This window comes from Delphinapterus leucas, chromosome 17 (assembly GCF_059928025.1).
Source record: "Delphinapterus leucas isolate spDelLeu-1000000601 "Yukka" chromosome 17, BTC_Dleu_Yukka2, whole genome shotgun sequence".
In the NCBI taxonomy this organism is placed as follows: domain Eukaryota; kingdom Metazoa; phylum Chordata; class Mammalia; order Artiodactyla; family Monodontidae; genus Delphinapterus; species Delphinapterus leucas.
Genome location: NC_143145.1, coordinates 46,110,575 through 46,138,072, shown reverse-complemented (window position 1 = coordinate 46,138,072; position 27,498 = coordinate 46,110,575). Strand labels below are relative to the sequence as shown.

The 27,498-nt window shown below is 36.2% G+C and overlaps 1 protein-coding gene and 1 pseudogene across 1 annotated transcript in view; both read left to right on the top strand.

The window, feature by feature from the left end:
- LRRC69 (leucine rich repeat containing 69) overlaps positions 1–22,396 on the top strand; it is a 104,141-nt gene extending 81,745 nt beyond the window's left edge. Inside the window, exon 8 of the mRNA XM_089898934.1 lies at positions 22,115–22,396. Coding sequence (XP_089755060.1) covers positions 22,115–22,237 — 123 coding nt within the window. The 3' untranslated portion in view covers positions 22,238–22,396. The remainder of the gene's footprint in view (positions 1–22,114) is intronic.
- Positions 22,397–23,135: 739 nt separating this feature from the next.
- On the top strand, positions 23,136–24,802 carry LOC149746951 (small ribosomal subunit protein uS10 pseudogene; annotated as a pseudogene).
- Positions 24,803–27,498: the final 2,696 nt, after the last annotated feature.

The window sequence follows — 27,498 nt, the reverse complement described above, 5'->3', positions numbered from 1 at the left end:
TACATTTATGCATGCAAAATGATTACCACCATAGAATCAGCTACTATCTCCATCCTGTCACATAGATATCATTTCTTTTTTGTGGTGAGGACATTTAAGATCTACTTTCTTAGCAATGTTCAAATATGTGATACAGTATTATTAGCCATAATCACCATGCTGTACATTAGATCCTCTAACTTGTTATCTTATAACTGGAAGTTTGTACAGTTTGACCAGTATCTCCATTTCCCCCAGCCCCCAACCCCTGGTAACTACCACTTTACTATTTCTCTAAGTTTGTCTTTTTTAGATTCCACATATGTGTTATTGTGCAGTGTTTATCTTTCTCTGTCTGATTTATTTCACTTAGTATAATTCCCTCAGTGTCCATCCAAGTTGTCATAAATGGCAAGATTTCCTTATGTTTCTTGGCTGAATAATATTCAATTGTAATATGTATACATATATACCACATATTCTTTATCCATTCATCTGTTAACAGACACTTAGGTTGTTTCTATATCTTGGCTATTGTGAGTAATACTGCAGTGAACATGAGAGTGAAGATATGTCTACTAAGTCCCGATTTCAGTTTCTTTGGATATATAATAAGAAGTGGGATTGCTGGATCATATGGTAGTTCTATTTTTAATTTTTTGTGGGACCTGCATACTGTTTTCCATAGTAGCTGTACAAATTTGCATTTCCACCAACAGTGCACTAGGGTTCCCTTTTCTCCATCCTCGTTAACACTTGTTATCTCCTGTCTTTTTGATGATAGCCATTCTAGCTGGTGTGAAGTGATACCTCATCATGGTTTGGATTTGCGTTTCCCTAATGATTAGTGATATTGCATACCTTTTCACATACCTGTTGTCCATTTGTACGTCTTCTTTGGAGAAATGTCTATTCAGTTCCTCTGCCTATTTTTAAATTGGGTTGTTAGATTTGTTGCTATTGAGTTGTGTGAGTTCTTATTATATTTTGATATTAACCCCTTGTTAAGTATATAACTTGCAAACACTTTCTCCCATTCCATTGGTTACCTTTTAATTTTGTTGAGTTTCTTTTGCTGTGCAGAAACTTTGTAGTTTGGCTTAATCCTGCTTATTTATGTTTGCTTCTTTTGCTCGTACTTTTGCTGTCATATCCAGGAAATCACTGCTGAGACCAATGTCAAGGAGTTTTTTCCCCTATGTTTTCATCTAGAACTTTTATGGTTTCAGTCCTTAAATTTGAGCCTATAATTCATTTCAAATTCTTTTTTGTGAATGGTGTAAGATAGGGCTCTGATTTCATTCTTCTGCATGTAGTTATCCAATTTTCCCAACCCATTTATTGAAGACAGTATCCTTTCTTCATTGTGTATTCTTGGCTTCTTTGTCAAATATTAGTTGACCTTATATGCAGCGGTTTATTTCTGGACTCTTAATTTTTTTCCATGGGTCTATGTGTCTATTTTTATGCCAGTACTGTACTGTTTTGATTACTGTAGCTTTGTAGTATAGTTTGAAGCCAGGAAGTATGATATGTCCAGCTTTGTTCTTCTTTCTCAGGATTGCTTTGGCTATTTGGGGTCTTTTGTGGCTCCATATAAATTTTAGGATTATATTTGCTATTTTTGAAAATATCATTGGAAATTTTGAAAAATGTCATTGGAATTTTGATACAGATTGCATTGAATCTATAGACAGCTTTTGATAATATGGACATTTTGACAATATTAATTCTTCTGATCCATGAACATGGAATATCTTTCCATTTGTTTGTGTCATCTTCAATTTCTTTCTCCAAAGTCTTGTAGTTTTCCATGTACAGATTTTTTTACTCCTCAGATTTATTCCAAGAACTTTATTGTTTTTGATGCTATTGTGAATGGGATTGCTTTCTTTCTTCATTTTTCATATATTTTGTTGTTAGTGTATGGAAATGCAACTACTTTCTGTATGTTGATTTTGTATCCTGCAACTTTACTGAATTTGTTGATTAGTTCTAACAGTTTTTTGGAAGAGTCTTTAGGACTTTGTATATATAAGATCATATCATCTGCAAACAAAGATAGTTTTACTTCTTTCTTTTCTGTTTGGGTGCCTTTTATTTTATTTTTTAGCCTGACTGTTCTGGTTAGGATTTCAAGTAGTATGTTGAATAGGAGTGGTTAGAATGGGCATCCATTATATAGAGAGAGCTTAGCAGAGTGCTTGGTACATATTTTATTTCTAAGCATGACTGATGAATCACAAGAACTGGATTTAAAAAAATTGTTTTTTAACTTTTTCTTTTATTTATTTATTTTTGTCTGTGTTGGGTTTTCATTGCTGCACATGGGCTTTTACTAGTTGTGGTGAGTGGGGGCTAGTCTTCATTGCAGTGCACAGGATTCTCATTGTGGTGGCTTCTCTTGTTGCAGAGTGTGGGCTGGCACAGAGGCTTCAGTAGTTGTGACGTGCAGGCTCAGTAGTTGTGGCTCATGGGCTCTAGGGCGCAGGCTCAGTAGTTGTGGCGCATGGGCTTAGTTGCTCTGTGACATGTTGGATCTTCCCAGACCAGGGATGAAACCCATGTCCCCTGAATTGGCAGGCAGATTCTTATCCACTGCACTACCTGGGAAGCCCAAGAACTGGATTTTAATACCAGCTCCTGTGTTCTATTAGGTTATTAATATGTTACATCAAATGTATTGTAGAGAAAAATCTGGCAGAGCTGTTGCCAATGAAGGATAATGTCAAGGTGAGATAATGGTTGAGGAGAAATTTAAAAGTTAAACCAGTTGGACATTAAACACCAAGAGATAAGAGAGACCATCAGTGGAAAATGAAAATTGAAATGTATGTTGGTTCTCAAGATGGGAATACATCTGTAATCTTGATTGCTTATGTAACCTATCTGTGAATTATTCACATCACCTTCTGGAATAGATTGTTATATTCCAATCTATATTCTGGAGTAAATTATTACACTAATGAATATAACACGTCATATTATTTGGCAAAAGTTTCCAAAACACTCTACTTTTCACTGGCTATGACATGAACACCTTCAACAAATTGTCATGTTCATTTTTTCCCAATGAATATCTTTCTTGGGAAAGATGTTCTTGCTCTGATAGATTCCAAGTCAAAATCATCTGATGAGCTGCTAGTCTCATTTCAAGTAGAGTAATTGCAATGTTATAATAGCTCTGGCCCTCCAGGAACTTACATACTCCTAGGAGAAGTGATATAGTAAGGTAATTGAAATCTGACAAATTGGGCTTGATGACCAGCCCTACCATTTATGACCTGTGTCACCTTAATTTCATCTTTGAACCTAAGTTTTCATCTCTAAAATTGGTATAAAAATAGTACCTCTCTCACAGAGCTGTTATGAATGAGACATGAGGTAGTCAGTGCTTAGTACAGCAGGTGCTTAATAAAGGTAGTACATAGTAGCTACTTAATAAGGGTATTCTTAAAAATCAATACCTTTAGACAAGAAAGAATGATTATATTCTTGTGATAGGTATTGTGATAGAGGTGTGCACAGGGTGCATGAGAAGAAGGAATCTCAATTAAATGGGAACATTCTCTGGTGTATCCCTGAGTCCTAGCACAGTGATTGTGCTTGGTACTTGGAGAATACCTAATACACATTAAAATTATTTTAATAGGCATTGCTTGTAAATGTGCTTTGAATGACAGGGAGGCATAAGAATAGATAAAGAACCAGTGGACAGGCATTTTAGGTGCAGGAACTGCCTGTTCAAAGGTAATATTGTACAAATAAATTGTACAGTGAGTACAGGGCACTCACTGAGTGTGAAGTATGGGAGATGAGGTTAGAGAGAGGTATGAAATTAGGATGGCTCTTGTATGTAAAGTCTGAACTTAATTTCAAAAGCTACTATATTAGTTTGTTACAGCTCTCATAACAAAGTACCATAGACTGAGTAGCTTAAACAATAGAAATTTATTTTCTTACAATTCTGAAAGCTAGAAGTTCAAGACCAATGTGCCAGAAGGCTTGTTTTCTTCTGTGGTCTCTCTCCTTGGCTTGTTGATGGCTGTCTTCTCCCTCTGTCTTCATATTATCTTCCTTCTCTACAAATGTGTGTCCAAATTTCCTCTTCTTGTAAGTACAGCAGTCATATTGAATTAGGGCCCACCCTAATGACATCATCTTAACTTAATTGCCATTTTAAAGACTATCTCCAAGCACAGTCACATTTCAAAGTACTGGGGGTTAGGACTACAACATATGAATTTTGGGGAGGATACAATTGAGCTACTTATAGTTGTCGAAGCAGTGGAGTAGCAAGATGAGGCTTTGTTTGTTTTTTGACAAAGAATGGTTGGAGCTGGTGATTTGGATTAAAAGATTGTTTATGTAAGTGTGACACTTGAAGCCCTGGGAATGGAGATTGCCTGAGGAAATTTACACAGTGAAGTGAGAAGGCCAGAAGGACAGAACCCTTGAAGACAACAGTATTTAAAGGGTGGGCAGAAGCAGGAGTCAGCAAAGGAGAATAAGAAAATGCAATCAGTGGGGGAGGGGCAAAACCAGGTAGAGTGCCCACAAATTTTAAAGCTATCAAAGACAGATGTGCAAGAAATAAGATTATTTTTACTTTTTCTTCTGCTGGATCCAAAGGCCCCACCTCCTAATACATTAGTCATGACGATTTCAATATAGGAATTTTGTGGGGGACACAAACCTTCAGCCTACAGCAGAAGGCTTAAGGGAAACTTCCCTGAGAAGGTGACATTTGAGTAATGTGAGTCCCGGTCCTCTTTATTAACTTTGTGACTTATTTTTCATTGTCTCCGTTCGCAGGTGAGGCAACTAAGTTAGTTAAATAGTTTCTTCACAAATTTAATATCTATGAAATAACAGAATTAGAACTTTAGTTTACACCTCCTGATACCACCTTCAGGTCACTTTTTGCTGCCCTGTAGATTGCATGCACGTTTTTATTTTGAACCATAAGAGAAAGTGTCAATAAATTCATTGATTGATGGTGATATCAATACAATTATTCAAACAGCTGCCTTCTTATGTTTAAAAGACTATCATGTGAAAGAGATATGAGGCTTTTCTTCTCTTGACTTGTGGAGTGGAACATAGACTGACTGGTATTCAGGCCAGATAAATGGAAGAATTTTCCTTCAGGATTTCACCCACACACACTCACACACACACACACACACAAGTGTGTGCACAGCTTAACATTAGTCATCACTGAAGAAACAATAAGGATGGAAGAAAGGAGAATAAAGAGATTTTGTATCTACATAATTTCATTATAAAAATTAAAAGTAATAATACATTTTAATTAATTAAATATGTCTGAGTGCATTATAAAAACTGCAACACAGTGGTATAAGAATATAGCATGAGATAAAAACATAATGGTTAAAAAATCCCAAAAGATTCTGTAGGTTGTCTTTTCATTTTGTTTATGGTTTCCTTTGTTGTGCAAAAGCTTTTAAGTTTAATTAGATCCCATTTGTTTATTTTTTGTTTTTATTTCAGTTACTCTAGGAGAAGTATCCAAAAAGATATTGCTGTGATTTATGTCAAAGAGTGTTTTTCCTGTGTTTTCATCTAGGAGTTTTATATCATCTGGTCTTACATTTAGGTCTTTAATACATTTTGCGGTTGTTTTTTTTTTTTGCAGTACGCGGGCCTCTCACTGTTGTGGCCTCTCCTGTTGCAGAGCACAGGCTCCGGACACGCAGGCTCAGCGGCCATGGCTCACGGGCCAAGCCGCTCCGTATGTGGGAGCTTCCCGGACCGGAGCACGAACCCGTGTCCCCTGCATCGGCAGGCGGACTCTCAACCACTGCGCCACCAGGGAAGGCCTTGAGTTTATTTTTGTGTGTGGTATTAGGGAATGTTCTAATTTCATTCTTTTACATGTAGCTGTCCAGTTTTCCTAGAACCACTTATTGAAGAGGCTGTCTTTTCTCCATTGTCTATTCTTACCTCCTTTGTCATAGATTAATTGACCATAGGTGTGTGGGTTTATCTCTGGGCTTTCTGTCCTGTTCCATTGATTTATATTTCTGTTTTTGTGCCAGTACCATACTGTCTTGATTACTGTAGCTTTGTAGTATAGTCTGAAGTAAGGAAACCTGAATCCTCCAGTTCCATTTTACTTTCTCAAGATTGCTTTGGCTATTCAGGGTCTTTTATGTTTCCATACAAATTAAAAAAAAATTTTGTTCTAGTTCCATAAAAAATGCCATTGGTGATTTTATCGGGATTGCATTGAATCTGTACATTGCCTTGGATACAATGGTCATTTTGACAATATTGATTCTTCCTGTCCAAGAACATGGTATATCTTTCCACCTGCTTGTGTCATCTTCGATTTCTTTCATCAGTGTGTTATAGTTTCTGGAGTTCAGATCTATTGCTTCCTTAGATAGGTTTATGCCTAGGTATTTTATTCTATTTGATGCGATGGTAAATGGGATTTTTTCCTTGAATTTTATTTCTGATCTTTTGTTGTTAGTGTATAGGAATTCAGGAGATTTCTGTGTATTAATGTTGTATCCTGCAACTTTACCGAATTCATTAATGAGCTCTAGTAGTTTTCTGGTAGCATCTTTAGGATTTTCTGTGTATAGTACCATGTCATCTGCAAATAGTGACGGTTTTACTTTTTGTTTGCCAATTTGGATTCCTTTTATTTCTTTTTCTTCTCTGATTGCCATGGCTAGATCTTCCAAAACTATGTCGAATAAAAGTGGTGAGAGTGGACATCCTTGTCTTGTTCTTGATCTTAGATGACATGCTTTCAGCTTTTCACCGTTGAGTATGATGTTAGCTGTGGGTTTGTCATATATGGACTTTATTATGTTCTCTCTATGCTCACTTTCTTGAGAGTAGTTTTTTATCATAAATGGATGTTGAATTCTATCAAAAGCTTTTTTGGCATCTATTGAGATGATCAAATGTTTTTTATTCTTCAATTTGTTAATGTGATATATCACACTGACTGATTTGCAGATGTTGAAAAATCCTTGCATCCTGGGGATAAATCCCACTTGATCATGGTGTAGGATCATTTTAATGTATTGTTGGATTCAGTTTGCTAGTATTTTGTTGAGTATTTTTGCATCGATTGCAGCACTATTAACAATAGCCAAGACATGGAAGCAACCTAAATATCCATCGACAGATGAATGGATAAAGAAGATGTGGTATGTTCATACAATGGAATATTACTCAGCCATAATAAAGAATGAAATAATGCCATTTGCAGCAACATGGATGGACCTAGAGATTATCATAATAAGTGAAGTAAGCCAGAGAAAGACAAATATCATGTGATATTGCTTATATGTGGGATCTAAAAAACAATTATACAAATGAACTTATATACAAAACAGAAACAGACCCACAAACACAGAAAACAAACTTATCATTTCCAAAGGGGATAGGCAGTGAGGGGAGTGATAAATCAGGAGTTCAGGATTAACATATGTACACTACTCTATATAAAATAGATAACCAAGAAGGACCTACTATATAGCACAGGGACCTTTACTCAATATTTTGTAATAACCTATAAGGGAAAAGAATCTGAAAAGATGGACATTTATGTTTGTATAACTGAATCACTTTGCTGTATACCTGAAACTAACACAACATTGTAAATCAACTACACTTCAATTAAAAAAAGAAAGAAACAGAGACCTGGGTGTGAATTCTTATTAACGGAATAAAATATTAAAATATTGAAGAAAGACTTGATCCCTCACATTGAAAAAGCACACTGAGTGCCAGGTAGAATAAGAATAAATCCATACCTAGACACATTTTGGTAAAAATGTACACTACCAAAGGGAAGCTATTTAGAGCAAAAGGTAAAATTTTAAGAAAATAGATCACCTACAAAGAAATGACAATGAACTGAAAGCAGATTCCATAAAAAAGATAGCATAATATCTTCAGTGTAGAAAGAGAAAATAGCTCAAAATATAGAGTTATATTCCCAGGTAAGTTGACAGGCAGAGTACATGGAAGTGTTGGAAAATTGGGGAGAAGAAAATTTTCTAAAGGAAAATTGCTGTGAAACAATCACTGATTCTAACCTTTAAAATAATCGAAAAAGTTAAACAAGTAACAGTAAGTATATGTAGTGAAAAAATGTGTCATGTAATTCCATGACAATGGAATTACAATTAGAATAAGTATATAGTATGAATTTATAAATTATGCTAAATAAATGTAAGGATATTTAAAAATGGCTAACAATTGGATAAAAATTTAGGTTGGAATATATATTACTAGATGCTTGGCAATCAAAACATTATTTTTAATTATTTTTAATTAATTAACTTATTTTATTGAAGTATAGTTGATTTGCAATACTGTGTTAATTTCTTCTGTACAGTGAAGTGAGTTATATATATATATATATATATATATATATGTATGTATGTATATTTCTTTTTTCTTTTTGATATTCTTTTCCATTATGGTTTATCAGAGGATATTTAATATAGTGCCCTATGCTATACAGTATGATCTTGTTGTTTATCCATTCTATATATAACAGTTTGCATCTGCTAATCCCAAACTGCCAGTCTATCCTTCACCCCCACCCCCCTTGGCAACCACAAGTCTGTTCTCCATGTCTGTGAGTCTGTTTCTGTGAAACGTTATTTTAATGGAGTTGTTTAGTTCCCTGTTTCTAGAGTGAGAACATACAGAAAATACATAGGGATGATAATCAGATTAACCATGTTATTAAAAAGTTGCTTTTACATACATTTAGGATTTTATGCTATTTTTCTATTTAAGTAAAGGGAGAGTATACAAAGACTAGTTTGCCTAGAAGCCTCCCTTTCTGTTAAAAAAACATTCAGCTTTTTATTATCTTTTCAGGATGCTAACCTTTAGAGTTTAGCATGAAGGAAGAACCCAATTTGATAAGGCCAACATCTAGTTACCCTGTTGTGCTTTACAGAATGTTCTGTCTCTGATGGGTTTGTTATCTGAGGGCACAGTTGAAGAAGGGAGACACGATGACAAATGGGACTTTGTTCTTGATATAAAAGGCTAGACACAACAAAATATCCAATTGTAATTGCTTCTATTCAGGTGAATGTGAAATTATGCCATGCTTATCTTATGAATTAGTGAGAAGAGGATTGGAAATAGTTGATGAAAAATTTTACAGAATCTCAAATATTAACTTTTACCATAATTCATTCAGATGCTTTTGTCTTTTTCAAATGTTATAGCCCTTGTCATTCAGTTAGTCCTTAGCAATTATAGAATTGTCAATAATTTCAATATAATTGATATTTAAGTATTAACTACTAATGATATAATGCTTCAAAACAGCAACAAAAATTAATCCTTTTTAGTTACTACCAACTTGGGTCATAATTGAACCAGTGACTTAGAGGTTACTAAATAGTCTCGTAAAATTCTTTCCAAATACTTGAGTGATCCAGTGCCCAATATATGAATTTGATATTTTCATTTCACATAGTTACACTAGTTGAATGTAACATTTCCCTAGATTCCTTTAAAGTTGAAGAGTTTAGGGAGGGAACAGTATGGAACATGAACTCTCAGCCCTGTATTGAATGATGTAATGTAATTAAAACTTCATTCAAAGGAGATTAGATTGAGTAGGTTTCACTATAAATGAGTGAAAAAGCTGATCTACTTTATGAAAATAAATGAAAAATTGCAGCCTTAATTCCTTTTTTATGACAAGTTGTCAGTAATGAAACATAAGATTACATTTAATAATTTTACTCACCACTTACAGAGCAAAATCTTACTTTGCAATAAAAAGTTATTACTGTTTATATACCGCTGACATTCATTTATGAAACTGATCATTTCAACCAGTCAACTGTGAAAATAAATGTATGTCTTAAAACACGCAACGGTTAGTTAATTTAATGTAAATTGGACACCTAGAGGATCAGAAGACATCACATTTCTAATTCTAAACAATCATGAAAATAATGTATATTTATTGTTCAGAAAAATGGAAATGGCATGAACGATTCTTATCATTTTATTCAGAAAACAGCAAAACAATTAGAGTATAAATGATCTCGCACACTGTCTCTTGATTGCTTCTACTTCTATGGGAATTCACTGAATTCCCCTTTCCCTTTAGGGAACTCTCCCTTTTGTTCTTAAACTGCTAGGTAGAGTTAACAGTTGTATTCAGTATACATGATTTTTTTTTTCTGCTAAAGAATCTTAAGTTGTATTCACTGCAGCACATCTATCTGAAGCTGTGCATAACCAAAATATTTGAACCTCCCACATGAAATTCAGAGGACACTGATTATGCCAAGATGGTGATGAAGAGCAGGATCACTCTGTAGTAGAGTGAATGCTGCCTAGCTGGATGGGTGGCTGGAACATGAGCAGGATTTTCTTTCTGGTTTCTGCCCTTACTACAGTCCAAACTACCCTAAGCATAGAATTACCATATATAATGTATCATCTAAGCCAAGAGGTGTTTGAGAGTGAAGGTGGGCAACATTATTAATAACTGGAAAATCATCAGGAAGCCAGGACTGTCCTAGGCAATCCTGAATGTATGGCTACACTTCCTAAATGGAGCAGTTAACTTTAGAGGAGTGCTCATTGCTGGCGCTTATCACTGATGGAATAGAGGAGTTGTCATTCTGAATGTTCATCTTGTATTTTTAAAATTACTTTCAGTCATTCCATAAATATTTGAGAACTTGTTTAAAGCAGGGAACTCTGGGTGCTAAGTACAATGCAAATAAATAGGGAACCTAGTTTGTCCCCATGGCTAAAATCTAAGAGTTTAAACTCTGTAAAGATGTAAAAGACACTAGTTATAAAAACAAAATGTTAAATGAGACCAATTGCTTTAGGGCTTCAAAGTGTAAGGTGAGATTGCTGTAGGTTGTCAGGCCTAGGAAGTGCCCAGGCAGATGCTGGAACTTGTACAGGGCCTTGGCATAGATAGAATTCAGATACATGGAGAAGGAAGCTGAGAAAATATTTTAGGAGAAGAGAACAATTTGGAGAATGAGTCCTGTTCATAAGGAAGTAAATCAATTAAGTTGGTTTTTGCCTGGGAGTGGGAGAAAGACAAAAAAAATTAGGGTCAAATTCTATGAACCTGTCAAAGGATAGAATAAAGAGTTTGAACTTGATCCTGTTTGGAAACGGAGTCCTCCTGAATGTGTGGGGACAAGTCAATGATACAAAAAAAAGATGTACTTTAGAAGGAATCATTTGGCCATACTGTGCTGGGTTAATTGGAATTTGAAGAGAAGAGAAACTGAGGAACAGAGACCTGTTAGAGTGCTTGCCTAGTGGGGTATAAGGGGTAGCAGTAGAAATGCAAGGAAAGGAAGCACCATGAGAGAGGAAGGACGGCAGAACTTGGCGATTGATTGAATGTGGGAAACCTCAGAGGGTGTGAGGGAGAAAACCAGAAGATTCCAGATGGAGCTGATTTGGGAGGCAGGAACTCAAGTTTCATTTTAGACTTGTTGAGTTTCCATTGATGGGTGGATAATTCAAGTGAATGTGTTTAGCCATCAGTTGGAGACAGACCAGAACAGCAAAGCAATATGCTTCTTCTATGCTTTATTTGAAAATATGTGCACTTTCCAATAACTGTTCATTCTTGCAAACAGTTCTGCAAATTATTATTAAACTATAATCAAAACACTACATTAGTGAAAGAAGCTGGGAAGCATACTATGACTAAAAATAATCTAGAATTTAGTGAAATTATATTCTAGTCATGTCTCTGCCTCGAACTATGAGGTCTAAGGTAAGTCACCTTACTTGTCATTATATCTGGACCAGTTTCCTCATCTGGACAATGAAGTGATTAGACCAAAGTCTCTTCTAGCTCCAGAGTGCCTTGATTCCATAATCGGGAGAGGGGCTCTCATAGTCATGCCTTTCTTGGTCCTGTTAATTTGGAACATCATGCTAGTATTAATTTGGAACATGATGCTAGTATTAGTTTTCTATTGCTGCTGTAACAAATTTCTATAATCTTGGAGTCTTAAAAACAGAATTTATTATCTTATAGTTTAGTAGGTCAGAAGTCCAATATGAGTCTTACTGAGCTAAAATCAAAGCTAAAATCAAAGGGCTACATTCCTTTCTGGAGACTCCAGGGGAGAATCCATTTTCTTACTCTTTCCAGCTTTTAGAGGCTACCCACATTCCTTGGCTCATGGTCTTCTTCCTGCATCATCAAAGCCAACATTGGCAGATCTAGTTCTTCTCAGACCCCATCCCTTGGACCTTCTCTTCGGCCTCCCTCTTCCACTTTTAATGATCCTTGTGATGAAACTGGGTCCAGCTGGATAATTCAGGATAACCTCCTGATCTCAAGATACTTAAGTTAAAAAAAAAAAAAAGATCCTTATGTCAATCACACCTGCAAAGTGTGATTAACTTTTTCCATGTAAGGTAACATATGTAGTCACAGGACCTAGACATCTTTGGGGAGCCTTTATCCTGCCTACCATTATAACTTTTATTGAGAAAATAGGAAACCATCTATCTCTTCTTTCCTAGTCCTTGTGATTCATGTAATATTGAAACTTTATCCAAAGCTTTACTTTATACTGTATGACATAAATATATATGTAGTTAATTTTTGATTTTTCAAAGTTTAAAATATGGTAGTTATTATCACTTAGGCATATTTTAAAAGCATCTCTCAATTCCACCATTCAACAAATATAAAACTTAGTAAACATGCATATTCAAACTTAAAGCACAAGACTACTTTTCCATAAAATAGCAAGAGGATTATAATCATATGTTTATTTGTTTCAGGAAATAATGCATTTCACTGTAAAGAGTAAAGAATGAAAATTAGACTTTATATAGCATTTCACATTTTAAAGCTTTTGGTAAAAAGATATAAAAGCATGTCTAATCATAGACCAACCCCTTTGCCTCTTCCCTGACTTTGGCTTGACAGAAAGGATCTTTTAGTGTTTCAGTTTCTAACTGTAAACAATGACCAAAGCAGTAATTATCTTTGACAGAGTTGTAAGGTTTTATTAATTGAGGTTTGTGAAGACATGTCTACTATAAGAATGTGTGTTGTAATTCCTTTGTAAAAGCTTATTTCAAATGGACATATTTTATACTGGTAGAAATATATGTTGTACTGGAGATGATGCCACAAATGAAAATAGAAACTTAAATGGGTATCAAGAGATAAGGTATTAGAGACATTCTTTTCTCATATAGCATTATTGAGTTCGATGACTCTAGATGGAAAACTACGTTACCAAGGAATTATGATGAGTCCATTTTTCTCAGTAAAATTTCCAGGAAACAATTACTAGCCATGAGAGACATTATATCAGAAATAGTAATTATTAAGTTAGAGAATAATCACATACAAAGTTTCCTATTCAATACAAAGCTGATAATGGCCTTTGGTAAAATATGTTCCCAGCCAACATCATTCTCCATGGTGAAAAACTGTAACCATCTCCTCTAAGATCAGGAGCAAGACAAGGTTGCCCACTCTCACCACTATTATTCAACATAGTTTTGGAAGTTTTAGTTATGGCAATAAGAGAAGAAAAAGAAATAAAAGGAATCCAAATCAGAAAAAAAGAAGTAAAACTGTCACTGTTTGCAGATGACATGATACTATATGCAGAGATTCCTAAAGATGCTACCAGAAAACTACTAGGACTGATCAAAGAATTTGATAAAGTAGCAGAATACAAAATCACTGCAGAGAAATCTCATGCATTCCTATGCATTAACGACAAAAAATATGAAAGAGAAATTAAGGAAACACTCCCATTTACCATTGCAACAAAAAGAATAAAATATCTGGGAATAACCTACCTAAGGAGGCAAAAGACCTGTGTGCAGAAAACTATAAGACACTGATGAAAGAAATTAAAGATTACACAAACAGATGGAGAGATATACAATGTTCTTGGATTGGAAGAATCGACATTGTGAAAATGACTACACTACCCAAAGCATTCTACAGATTTAGTGCAATCCCTATCAAACTACCAATGGCATTTCTCACAGAACTAGATCAAAAAATTTCACAATTTTTATGGAAACACAAAAGACTCTGAGGACTTCCCTGGTGGCACAGTGGTTGAGAATCTGCATGCTAATGCAGGGGACACAGGTTCGAGCCCTGGTCTGGGAGGATCCCACATGCCACAGAGCAACTAGGCCCGTGAGCTACAACTACTGAGCCTGCGCGTCTGGAGCCTGTGCTCCGCAACAAGAAAGGCCGCAATAGTGAGAGGCCCATGCACTGTGATGAAGAGTGGCCCCCTCTTGCCACAACTAGAGAAAGCCCTTGCACAGAAATGAAGACCCAACACAGCATAAATAAATATATATATTCCTACTCCCTACATCTTCTTAAAAAAAAAAAAAAAAAGACCCTGAATAGCCAAAGCAATCTTGAGAAAGAAAAACAAAGCTGGAGGAACAGGCTCATGGACTTAAGACTATACTGCAAAGCTACAGTAATCAAGACAGTATGGTATTGGCACAAAAACAGAAATATAGATCAATGGAACAGGATAGAAAGCCCAGAGATAAACCCACACACATATGGTCACCTTATCTTTGATAAAGGAAACAAGAATATACAATGGAGAGAAGACAGCCTCTTCAATAAGTGGTGCTGGGAAAACTGGACAGCTACATGTGAAAGAATGAAATTAGAACATTCCCTAACACCATACACAAAAATAAACTCAAAATGGATTAAAGACCTAAATGTAAGGCCAGACACTACAAAACTCATAGAGGAAAACATGGGCAGAACACTCTATGACATAAATCACAGCAGGAACCTTTTTGACCCACCTCGTAGAGAAATGGAAATAAAAACAAAAATAAACAAATGGGACCTAATGAAACTTAAAAGCTTTTGCACAGCAAAGGAAACCTTAAACAAGATGAAAAGACAGCCCTCAGAATGGGAGAAAATATTTGCCAATGAAGCAACTGACAAAGGATTAATCTCCAAAATTTACAAGCAGCCCATGTAGCTCAATATCAGAAAAACAAACAACCCAATCCAAAAATGGGCAGAAGACCTAAATAGACATTTCTCCAAAGAAGATATACAGCTTGCCATCAAACACATGAAAGGATGCTCAGCATCACTAATCATTAGAGAAATGCAAATCAAAAGTGCAGTGAGGTATCATCTCACACCTGTCAGAATGGCCATCATGAAAAAAATCTACAAACAATAAATGCTGTAGAGAGTGGGGAGAAAAGGGAACCCTCTTGCACTGTTGGTGAGAATGTAAATTGATACAGCCACTAGGGCAAACAGTATGAAGGTTCCTTAAAAAACTAAAAATAGAACTACCGTAGGACCCAGCACTCCCACTACTTGGCATATACCCTGAGAAAACCATAATTCAAAGAGTCATGTACCACAATATTCATTGCAGCACTATTTACAATCGCCAGGATATGGAAGCAACCTAAGTGTCTATCGACAGGTGAATGGATAAAGAAATTGAGCACATATATACAATGGAATAATACTCAGCCATAAAAAGAAACGAAATTGAGTTATTTGTAGTGAGGTGGATGGACCTAGAGTCTGTCCTACAGAGTGAAGTAAGTCAGAAAGAGAAAAACAAGTACCGTATGCTAACACATATATATGGAATCTTAAAAAAAAAAAAAAAGGTTCTGAAGAACTAGGGGCAGGACAAGAATAAAGACACAGTTGTAGAGAATGGACTTGAGGGCACAGAGAGGGGGAAGGGTAAGCTGGGACGAAGTGAGAAAGTAGCATTGACATATATACACTACCAAATGTAAAATAGATAGCTGGTGGGAAGCAGCCACATAGCACAGGGAATTCAGCTCGGTACTCTGTGACCACCTAGAGGGGTGGGATAGGGAGGGTGGGAAGGAGATGCAAGAGGGAGGAGATATGGGGATATATGTATACATGTAACTGATTCATTTGTTATACAGCAGAAACTAACACAACATTGTAAAGCAATTATACTCCAATAAAGATGTTTCAAAAAATATTAATGTAACTGGTGAATGACTGCTTGAAGCAGTCAAAATGTTTGAACCTATACATAGATTACGATGAATGTGACAACTATAAATACAGATTGGTACCACAAATTTAAAAAAAGTTTAATAAAACATTATATTCTAATTAACTAAACAATAATACCCTCAAGTAGGGGAATGAGGGACACAGACATTTTGTGTTTCTGCTTTCAACAAGAGCCAAAGGAAACTGCCCATACAATTTCTTAATGACCCAAGGGAAAACAGCTAAAACCACAGTGGAAATAGAAAATGCCTTTAGTAATTTCTATTATAAACTTTTCACCTCATGGAGAAACTGGACAAAGCAAATCTGATAGCTGTATGGCCACGTTTAATTCCTTGTTGTATGTTTGTCTTTTACCTCCTCTGTCCTAGTTTCTTAAACAGAAGTTGAGTGAAGTTCATGTAGCATGGTTTATTTTAATAGCCCTTTAGTTCTAGATGAGATGTGTTACAGTAGTGGACAAGAATAGCTTGTTGGATGAGAGGGTTATCTACTATGTATACGGAAAAGGAAAAGGCCACATTTAGGTTTTGGCTTTTGTCACTAGTTCTTCAAGCACAATTTTAACATTAAGCCATTATAATCTAATTAATCAATATGATCTCATATAAAGTAGATCTGAAATATTATACATAATGTGTCTATCATTGAACAACTACTTATGAATTCTTTTTGTCCCTGGACTAATATGCTTATTGTTGATATCCCATGACTCAAGATTTTATGATCCATTTATTGTTTATACTGTATTTTTTCCCCAGTTACCAAATGCACATTCTTGAATTACTGCTCTCATAGTTCACCTTTTCTAAATGTCCTTTCATACCTTTTCCAGGTAGCCACATCCTGGACATCCCTCAACATCTAGTTCACCGCTTTGTTATATTGTAAATTCTTGCTTAATATGCAGCTTGTGGTGGTGTCTCCTTTCTCTGTACTCATATAGAACCTATCATTGTATTGAGCCTTATGTTTCTAGTTATTTTTTTGTTTGTTTTGTTTGTTTGTTTTTTGTGGTAAGTGGGCCTCTCACTGTTGTGGCCTCTCCTGTTGAGGAGCACAGGCTCCGGACGCGCAGGCCCAGTGGCCGTGGCTCACGGGCCCAGCCACTTCGTGGCATGTGGGATCTTCCCGGACTGGGGCACGAACCCGTGTCCCCTGCATCGGCAGGCAGACTCTCAACCACTGCGCTACCAAGGAAGCTCTCTAGTTATTTTTTGTGTTTATGTCTTATCTTTCCAACTAGATGCTGCAAGATTCTAAGAGGCAGGAATTGTTTGTTATATATCTTTGTATCTTTGCCACTTTGTCAAACAGGGTGCAGGTTTTTGGTTGCTTGTAATTTTTCAGAACTCTTGGTTGCAAGTTAAAGAAACTGAACACTAATTCAAGTAATGAAGAAGGTCCAGGGATGGGTCTGGCTACATATTTAGTCATGCTGGATCAGGTATCCAAATTTTTCATCAAGAATTTGTCCTCCTGCTTTCCTTTGTCTTGGCTTTGCTCTCAGGTGAGAGCTCCCTAAAGTATGCCTTCTGGTAGTAGAGGAAGAGCTTCCTTCTCTCAGTAGATTCAGGGAAAGCTTTGGGGCTGATGATTATTGGTTTTGGGTCATGTGCTCGGCCTGAGTTACATGGTTATGTCTTGAGACGGGGGGTGGGATCAGTTGCCCTCTCTCTTTCATGACATTTGCAGTGAAATTGGAGAATGGGTAGTTCCTTAAAGGAAAAGGTGGGCTTTGGTGCTGGCAGATGGGAAATGGATGCTGACAGGCAAAAACAAGATGCCCATTGGGAATTTCAGTAAATGTTTCCTGGTTGATCACGTAGACTTCTAGGAAAGAAGTCAGATTTGTAGAGATTCCATTTTTTCACCTTCATCCAAAATACTTGTTAGAATAGTGCCGTGTATTCTCTGAGCCCTTCCTAGTCACTGTTGGAGGTGGATGTAAATGTGATATGATGTATGGCTTTGGCTCCCCATTGATTTATCACCAGAGCTGAAAACTCTCTCAAGGATGGATTAATAACTATGCTTAGGTGCTTGAACCTTTGAATAGGCCCTCAAAGTTCTTTTGTGGAAGAGTGAACAGAACAGTAATGAAATCTCTCAGTGTGGATTGTGATGATGATAGCCCAGTGAGTTATGATAAAACTAAGTAGCATTATCAACAAATTAAACTGTGACTCTGTTTTGGATTCTCTCTCTGAGAGCTATGTTGTTTATAAACAACTTCAAAAGTTGTTTATAAAACATATAAATAGTAAGCTTTGAGGTTGCCATTATTTCAAAATAGTGGTCAGGACATGTACACTAAGTTGGCTGACGGGGTATTTGACTGCCTTTTTTTTGTACATTGAGAAGTTAAGATCAGAGATATTTTAAGTACAAAAACTTAAGTCATATATTGGTCAACTTGCCTGAAACCCAGCCAGTGAAGATCTTAATGAACATTGCAGTCAATGAACAGAGTATTAGCAAGATTAATTTCCATGAGAAATGGATGCTAGACAGGTAAAACTGAGATGTCTACTGAGTGTTCAATTAGTCTCTGCTGATTGATCAACTTAACATCCCTGTAGATCAGAATCAGGTTTGTGTGGATTCTGTATATTTTTTCACCTTCATCCCAAACACTTTGCAGCTAGGCAATGTAATAATATCTTTGGATAAAAGTGTAGATAATCTTTTATCATTGAATTTTGTTTAGTGTTGCATATGCCCTCCTTAGCTAGTTAAGTTTGTTTATTTGTGTGTGGGAAAAGAGCAAATCAAGCATAAATACTTTAGTGTGTTCTTTAGAAATCAATGTTCTGAAATCTCTGAGATAATTAATATTTATTTTATTCAAAAATGTTTATTGAGTACTGCCTTAATTTTATTTTTAATCTTTACTTTTTAGAACTGGAAAATAAGCAGAAATCTACAGCTGGTACCACTTCGAATATTAATTTGTTCTTACAAATGTTTTAATCAACGTGACCCTAATCTCTTTGGAATTGCTCAAGTGTAGAGCAGGTAAGAAGCTCATTTAGAGCCTCACATGACTTGCCCCATCATCTCTGCACAGTCAGATTATGCCCTACTTAGGATACCATGCTCTTCTCTTTGTCAATACCTTGAGTAAAGGAAGAAAAATAATTGTGAAGGTCCCAATTTAAGCATTACAGTCTACCTTTAGATTGTTTAGACTCTAAGTGTGCTGTTTCTTCTTTGACTTAAAAACAAAATAAAAAATGGAAAAATAAAGATCAATGTGGAAAATGAGTATTATTTTCTTCTGTCATTTTATGAATACCACCCTCCATTTCTAAATAGTATTAAGGACTTTGATGGGGACAAGTGTTTATTTTATGCATGTTTTGCAAATGAAAAAAAATCACTTTTTAGTGCTAGATAGTTCAACTATATTTGTATGATTTCGTTTGAGTTCTTATTTTCTAAGTGGCACTAACATCTTTTTTTTCTTTCTTTTATTAAGGTAACAGTTTATAACATTAAGTTTCATGTATACAACATTATATTTCAGCTTCTGTATACACTGCTGTGTGCTCACCACCAAAAGTTTAGTTTCCATCCATTGCCATACGGTTAACCCTCTTTACCCATTTCACCCTCTTCCACCCCACTTCCCTTCTGGTAGTCACTAATATGTTCTCTGTATCTGTGTGTTTGTTTTGCTTGTTTTATTTTATTATTGCTTGTTTTATATTCCACATGTGAGTGAAATCATATGGTGTTTGTCTTTCTCTGACTTATTTCACTTTGCATAATATGCTCAAGGTCTATCATTGTTGTAGCAAATGGAAAGATTGCATCTTATATTTTATGACTGAGTAGTATATATATATATATATATATATGCTATATATATATACTATATATAGTATATATATATATGCTATATATATATTGCTATATATATATATACTATATATAGTAGTATATATATATATATGCTATATATATATATATATATATATGCTATTGTAAATAATTCTGCAGTGAGCATAGGGGGCATATATCTTTTCAAACCAGTGTTTTTATATTCTTCAGATGAATACCCAGAAGTAGAAGAGCTGGATCATGTAATAGTTCTATTTGTAATTAAAAAAAAAATATTATTGGGGTATAATTGATTTACAATGTTCTGTTAGTTTCAGGTATACAGAAAAGTGAATCTGTTATACATAGACATATATCCACTCTTTTTTAGATTCTTTTCCCCATAAGCCATTACAGAGTACTGAGTAGAGTTCCCTGTGCTATACAGCAGGTCCTTATTAGTTATCTACTGTATATATATGCCATTTGCAGCAACATGTATGGACCTAGAGATTCTCATACTGAGTGAAGTAAGTCAGACAGCGAAAGACAAATATCATATGATATCACTTATATGTGGAATCTCAAAAAAGGCTACAAATGAACTTATCTACAAAACCAAAGTAGAGTTACAGATGTAGAAAATAAACTTATGGTTACTGGGGAGTAAGAGGCATGGGAAGGGATAAATTGGAAGACAGGGTGTGACACATACATATTTTTAATTTTTTGAGAAACCTCCATAGTGTTTTCCATAGCAGCTACACCAATTTACATTCCCACCAATGGTGCATGGGGGTTCCCTTTTGTCCACACCCTTGCCAACACTTGTTTCTTGCCTTTCTGATAATATCCATTCTAATGGGTGGGAGGTGGTATCTCATTGTGGTTTTGATTTTCATTTCCCTAATAATTAGTGACGTTGAACATCTTTTCATGTGCCTGTTGGTCATCTGTATGTCTTCTTTGGACAAATGTCTATTCAGATCCTCTGTCCATTTTTAAATCAGGCTTTTTGTTGTTTTATGAGTTCTTTATATATTTTGGATATTAACGCCTTATTTGATATATGATTTGCAAATATCTTCTCCCATTTGGAGGTTGTCTTTTCATTGTGTTGATGGTTTCCTTTGCTGTGCAAAAGTTTTGAGTGTGATGTAGTCCTTTTTATTTTTGCTTTTTTTTCCTTTGCCTGAAGAGACATATCCAGAAAGATGTTGCTAAGACCAGTGTCAAAGAGTGTGCTGCCTATGTTTTCTTCTAGGAGTTTTATGGTTTCAGGTTTTACATTCAAGCCTTGATGTTTATTTTTGTGTATGATGTAAGATAGTGGTCTAGTTTCATTTTTTGTATATGGCTGTCCAATTTTCCCAACACCATTTATTGAAAAACTATCCTTTCTCCATTGTATGTTCTTTGCTCCCTTGTTGTAAATTAACTGTCCATTTATGTGTGAGTTTATTTCTGAACTCTCAATTCTGTTCCACTGATCTGTGCATACGTTTTTCTGTCAATACCATGATGTTTTAATTATTTTTGCTTTGCAGTGTAATATGAAATCAGGAGTGTCATACCACCATCTTCTTTTTCCTAAAGGACACTAACATCTTATTGACTAAGGTAAAACCTTCATTCCACTTAAAAATGAGTAGAAGCTGAAAACCCAGGCTTGGTTACTCCTAACATCACTTTGTTCTTGCTTTTAAAGCTTAAAATTTTTTTTCCACAAGAGAAACTGACAGAAACCAGGGAAGTAGTGCTGGGGTGAGAATTTGACTCCTTTTCTCTGAAGGACAACAGGAAAGTAGGGGAAAAATTATTATGAAAATATATATACAGTTTGCATAGAACAGTAGTTTTTGGAAGTGTGGTTCTGTCCAGCAGCCTCCACATCACTTGAGAACTTGTTAGAAGTGCAGATTATCTGTCCCCACCCCAGACCACTGAATCAGAAACTGGGGGAGTATGGCCCAACAGTCTGTGGTTGAACAGCTCCTCCAGGTGATTTTGATGCACACTCTTATTTGAGAACCCCAGGGACAGATTAAGATAAGTTTGCTGTGGGTTCAGAAAAGCAAAAAATTTAATTATAATTTATATTTAAACCCCACTAGAAATATGTTTCTTCATGTAACTATTTGGTGGTTCTTCTTGTGGAAAGCTGAGTGATTTCTCATTCTTACATATATTTTATTACCATGTTACCTTCCTAACTAGGCCCTTTATTAGTTCACTTCAGGACATACTCCTTCATGCATCAGGGTGGCCTCTGGCATACCTGGGAAGCTAAATCAATGGAGCACAGCTGAGAGGCTATCAATTCCAAAGAAAGCAAGGGTCAGTCCCCACTGAGACAGAGTCGGGACCTCGAGGTAAATTTCTAAAGGCTCCATTAACCAAGAATGCATTTTAAACAAAAATAAAAAACAAGGTACAAATGAAAGTCATAGGCGCTCACTTAAAAATGAGTTACAGGAATAAACTGTATGTTTATTGAGGGAAAACTACTGAGAAAATTGATTTTGATTAGGGAAATATTTTTATACAACCTTTGTTGTTGAAAAGAGTGTTTTGTTTACCATTTTAATCTCATGACTTCAGCTGCAATTTATGTTCTGTCTTGGTTCTGGGGAGAAAACTGTATTCATTTATCTATGTACTCATTTATTCAACAAATATTTCAGGTACTCTTGAAGCTCAGGGGAGATGAAGAGACTCTTGACTCTCTGCCTCCACATTTTCACCCCATCCTCTTCATATCTCAAGGCACTGAGACTTAGTTTCTGCCCTATTCCAAAACTGGTCTTTCAGAAGTCATCAGTGACTTCCTACCAATCCAGCTGCTCCTTATCTGGCTGTTCTTCTCTGTAGGTTTGGGCTCGATTGACCATCTTCTGCCTCTTGGAACTGTATGCCTTAGGATCGTTCTTTATTTCTCTGATGCCCTCTTCCCCATACCTTTAACTGAATTCTCTTCTATACCTTCATTCAAAAACAAGGGTTCTATGAGATTTCTCTACTTAGTCCCATTTTATTCTCTCTTAGCACTTTTTCTTTACCTGAAGGAACTCACCTACTCTTATCAGTTTCATTTAGCTTCATTTATCACACCTAGGTGGGTAGCTGCTAAATCTCTTTCTTCATTTTTAACCCATGTTTCCAAGCTCTTCAATTTCAACATATCTAAAATAGAGTTGATTCTCTTCTTCACAAATTATTTATTCATGTATTAGGCAAATATTTATTGAGGGGTTACTGTCTACCAGGCACTGTTTTCTGTTCTAAAGATATAGCAATGAACAAAGCTGACAGGGTCTCTGATTTCAGAAAGCTTATGTTCTGATGGGGTGGGGGAGGCAAACCATAAAACCAGGAAAATAATATGGTGATATGTACTTTGAAGAGAAGTAAAATAAGATTCGAGAGATAGAGAAATTATGAGAATACTTTTTATACAGGGTAGTCTGTGTCTGATAAAGTAATATTCGATAAATAATCTGAAACAAGTGAGGGAATGAGTCCTGTGGGTATAATGAATAGGAATCAATTGAGTGTTTGAAAGGCATAAAGTTCAGGATGATGCTGGAAAGCATCAAATAACTGAATGTGTGCTAAAGAGAAAGCATGACTCTGAGGTCAAGAGATTTAGTGTTGCTGGATGCATGGTCATGCATCAAGTGTCACCATGAGAACTAGACTGGGGAGGATGCATCTGCTTCTGCCCTGTGGGACGACCCTGTGTTCTGAATCATTATTTAATTAAATAAGAAATTAACTTACTCCGCATAAATGTGGGTGTCTGTATGCATGTGAGTTTGTGGTCTCTTCTTGCCAATCTATAATCCTTCCGATATGTTGGAATCTGAAACACTGCAAAATATTTTTATTTTCTAACAATTACAGCCAACCTTTGTTTATTCAAGTGAAGTTGAAGCAATTGGAGCATTAACTTTTTGTGAATTTTTTGGATTTAATATTTTTCATTTTTTCTCTTCTGTGGGTACTCTCTGGAATTTTTTTGGTTCACTCACATTTGCCTCATAAAGACACAGGAGAGCTCTTGGAGGAAGACGCGGTCGCTGCTGCAGCGGAGCCTCAGGCCACCCACTCATGCCCCTGACTCACCGCTGTTCGCCCTTGCTGAGGAACAAGTTGGTCAGGAAGCCATGCCGCAGCCATGGCTTTACAGATACTGGACCGCCGTGGAGCCAGAGGTGGCGATTCACCGGATTAGAATCACCCTCACCAACCGCAACGTTGAAGTCTTTGGAGAAGGTATGTGCTGAACTGATCAGAGACGCTAAGGAGAAGAATCGTTTGGATGCCTACCAAGACTCTGAGAATAACTACAAGGAAAACTCCTTGTGGTGAAGGTTCTAAGACTTGAGATCGTTTCCAGTTGAGGATCCACGAGTGACTCATTGACCTGCACAGTCCTTCTGAAATTTTCAAGCAGATCACGTCCATCAGTATTGAGCCAGGAGTCGAGGTTGAAGTCACCACTGCAGATGCTTAAATCAACATTTTAAATAAATTGATAATCAGTTGTTAAAAAAAAAAAAGTAAAAAAGAGAAACTCAAGTCTCTTTTACTGTTATACATTGTTATCATCTGTGTTGTGGGGAAGTAGTTTCAAAGAGAAAAAAAAATTTAGGATTAGTAATAATTCAAGAGTAATTTCTGATTGTTAACATTTCTGTGTTTCCTTTGTTTACATAATCCAAGATAAATTTTCTCTATGTAATTACCCAAGAGCTCTAACAAGTTTTCAGAATGATGTTAGTTGAATCCAGTGGGTAAAGAATCAGTAGATCTTGGGACTTCCCTGGTGGCACAGTGGTTAAGAACCCACCTGCCAGTGCAGGGCACATGGATTTGATCCCTGGTCCAGGAAGATCCCACATGCCATGGTGCAACTAAGCCTCTGCGCCACAACTACTGAGCCTGCAATCTAGAGCTGGGGAGCATAGAGCCCATGCTCCACAGCAAGAGACGCCACTGCAATGAGAAGCATGTGCACCAAAATGAAGAGTGGAGCCCGCTCACCACAACCTGAGAAAGCCCACGCAGCAATGAAGACCTAACGCAGCCAAAATTAAATAAATTAATTAATTTTTAAAAATATCAATAGATCTAGCTAAAGTACTGATAATTGTTTTTCTATAATCAAAGCAATAAGCCATTAAGGATATTTGCTTTTTTTGAAATTTATGTTGAAAAACATTGTTTTCTTTTATACTATCACATTTGTTAATGGAGATTACTGAGAAAGTTTTAAATGAAGGTAGATTTACTTTTTTTTTTGCTGAATAAGGCTTCTAAAATCTCTAAAATAAACACTTGGAACCCTCATTGGCATTTTTTCATAAAATAGCTCTTTGCATGATCCTTGTTGTGTAGGTTATTTTCTAGACTGCAGCTGTGAGATAAAAAATGGCTGGAAGTCTCCTGCACTTGCTAAAGAATTGTTTTGCTTCTTGGCACAGAGAAAGTCCCTGTACAGATTTTCTGCACACTTGCTGCTGGAACTTTGGGAGCCTTCTGTAGGCCACAGGGCTCCATATCTCATGAAGGCTATTGAAGCTATTGGAGTTCAAGAGGGCCCTTGAGACCTAGACCAGACCTGACACACCAGGATTAACAAGGAGACTTTTAAATAATTCTCATCCCACTCAGTGGGTGTCCTGAGGGTCCAGAGAAGTCCCCTGTGGTGGAAGGGAGTCCAGGACATGTGCCCTGCTTCTAGGTACAGCATTGGAGTGAGTGAAGATGGCAACACTATAAGTAAACATGGGGATTGGTGGTGGATCAGTGAGCTACAAAAGCTAAAAGAGTAAAGCTGCTTCAGAAAGCAGGATTTTAGATTCTGTGTCTTTATTCATGCCTTTCCACTAGGTTCAACAGTACCATTTTTTTAGATTACATATATGTGTGTTAGCATACGGTATTTGTTTTTCTCTTTCTGACACTTCACTCTGTATGCCAGTCTCTAGACCCATCCACCTCACTACAAATAACTCAATTTCATTCCTTTTTATGGCTGAGTAATATTCTATTGTATAAATGTGCCACATCTTCTTTATCCATTCATCTGTCGATGGACATTTAGGTGCTTCCGTGTCCTGGCTATTGTAAATAGTGCTACAATGAACATTGTGGTACATGTATATTTTTTGAATTATGGTATCTCAGGGTATATGCTCAGTAGTGGGATTGCTGGGTCATATGGTAGTTCTAATTTTAGTTTTTTAAGGAATATCCATACTGTTCTCCGTAGTGGCTGTATCAATTTACATTCCCACCAACAGTGCAAGAGGGTTCGATTTTCTCCACACCCTCATCATTTTTTGATGATGGCCATTCTGACCGGTGTGAGGTGATACCTCATTGTGGTTTTCATTTGTGTTTCTCTAATGATTAGTGATGCCAAGCATCTTTTCATGTGTTTGCTGGCAATCTGTATCTTCTTTAGAGAAATGTCTATTTAGGTCTTCTGCCAATTTTTGGATTGGGTTATTTGTTTTTTTTGATATTGAGCCACATGAGCTGTTTGTATATTTGAACATTAATCTTTTCTCCATTGATTCCTTTGCAAATATTTTCTCTCATTCTGAGGGTTGTCTTTTCATCTTGTTTATGGTTTCCTAAGCTGCACAAAAGATTTTAAGTTTCATAAAGTCCCATTTGTTTACATTTTTTTAAATTTCCATTACTCTAGGAAGTGGGTCAGAAAGGATCTTGCTGTGATTTATGTCATAGAGTGTTCTGCCTATGTTTTCCTCTAAAAGTTTTAGGAAGGTCTGGCCTTACATTTAGGTCTTTAATCCATTTTGAGTTTATTTTTGTGTATGGTGTTAGGAAGTGTTCTAATTTCATTCTTTTACATATAGCTGTCCAGTTTTCCCAGCACCACTTATTGAAGAGGCTATCTTTTCTCCATTGTATATTCTTGTCTCCTTTATCAAAGATAAGGTGACCATATGTGTGTGGGTTCATCTCTGGGAGTTCCATCCTTTTCCATTGATCTATATTTCTGTTTTTGTGCCAGCACCATACTGTCTTGATTACTGTAACTTTGTAGTATAGTCTGAAGTCAGGGGGCCTGATTCCTCCAGCTCTGTTTTTGTTTCTCAGGATTGCGTTGGCTATTCGGGGTCTTTTGTGTTTCCATACAAATTGTAAATTTTTGTTCTAGTTCTGTGAAAAATGCCATTGGTAATTTTATAGGGCTTGCATTGAATCTGTAGATTGCTTTGGGTAGTATAGTCATTTTCACAATATTGATTCTTCCAATCCAAGAATATGGTATATCTCTCCATCTGTTTGTATTGCCTTTGATTTCTTTCATCAGTGTCTTACAGTTTTCTGCATACAGTTCTTTTCCTCCTTATGTAGCTTTATTCCTAGGTATTTCATTCTTTTTGTTGCAATGGTAAATGGGAGTGTTTCCTTAATCTCTTTCTGATTTTTCATTGTTAGTGTATAGGAATGCATGAGATTTCTGTGCAGTAATTTTGTATCCTGCTACCTTACCAAATTCATTGATTAGCTCTAGTAGTTTTCTGGTGGCATCTTTTGGATTTTCTATGTATAGTGTCATGTCATCTGCAAAC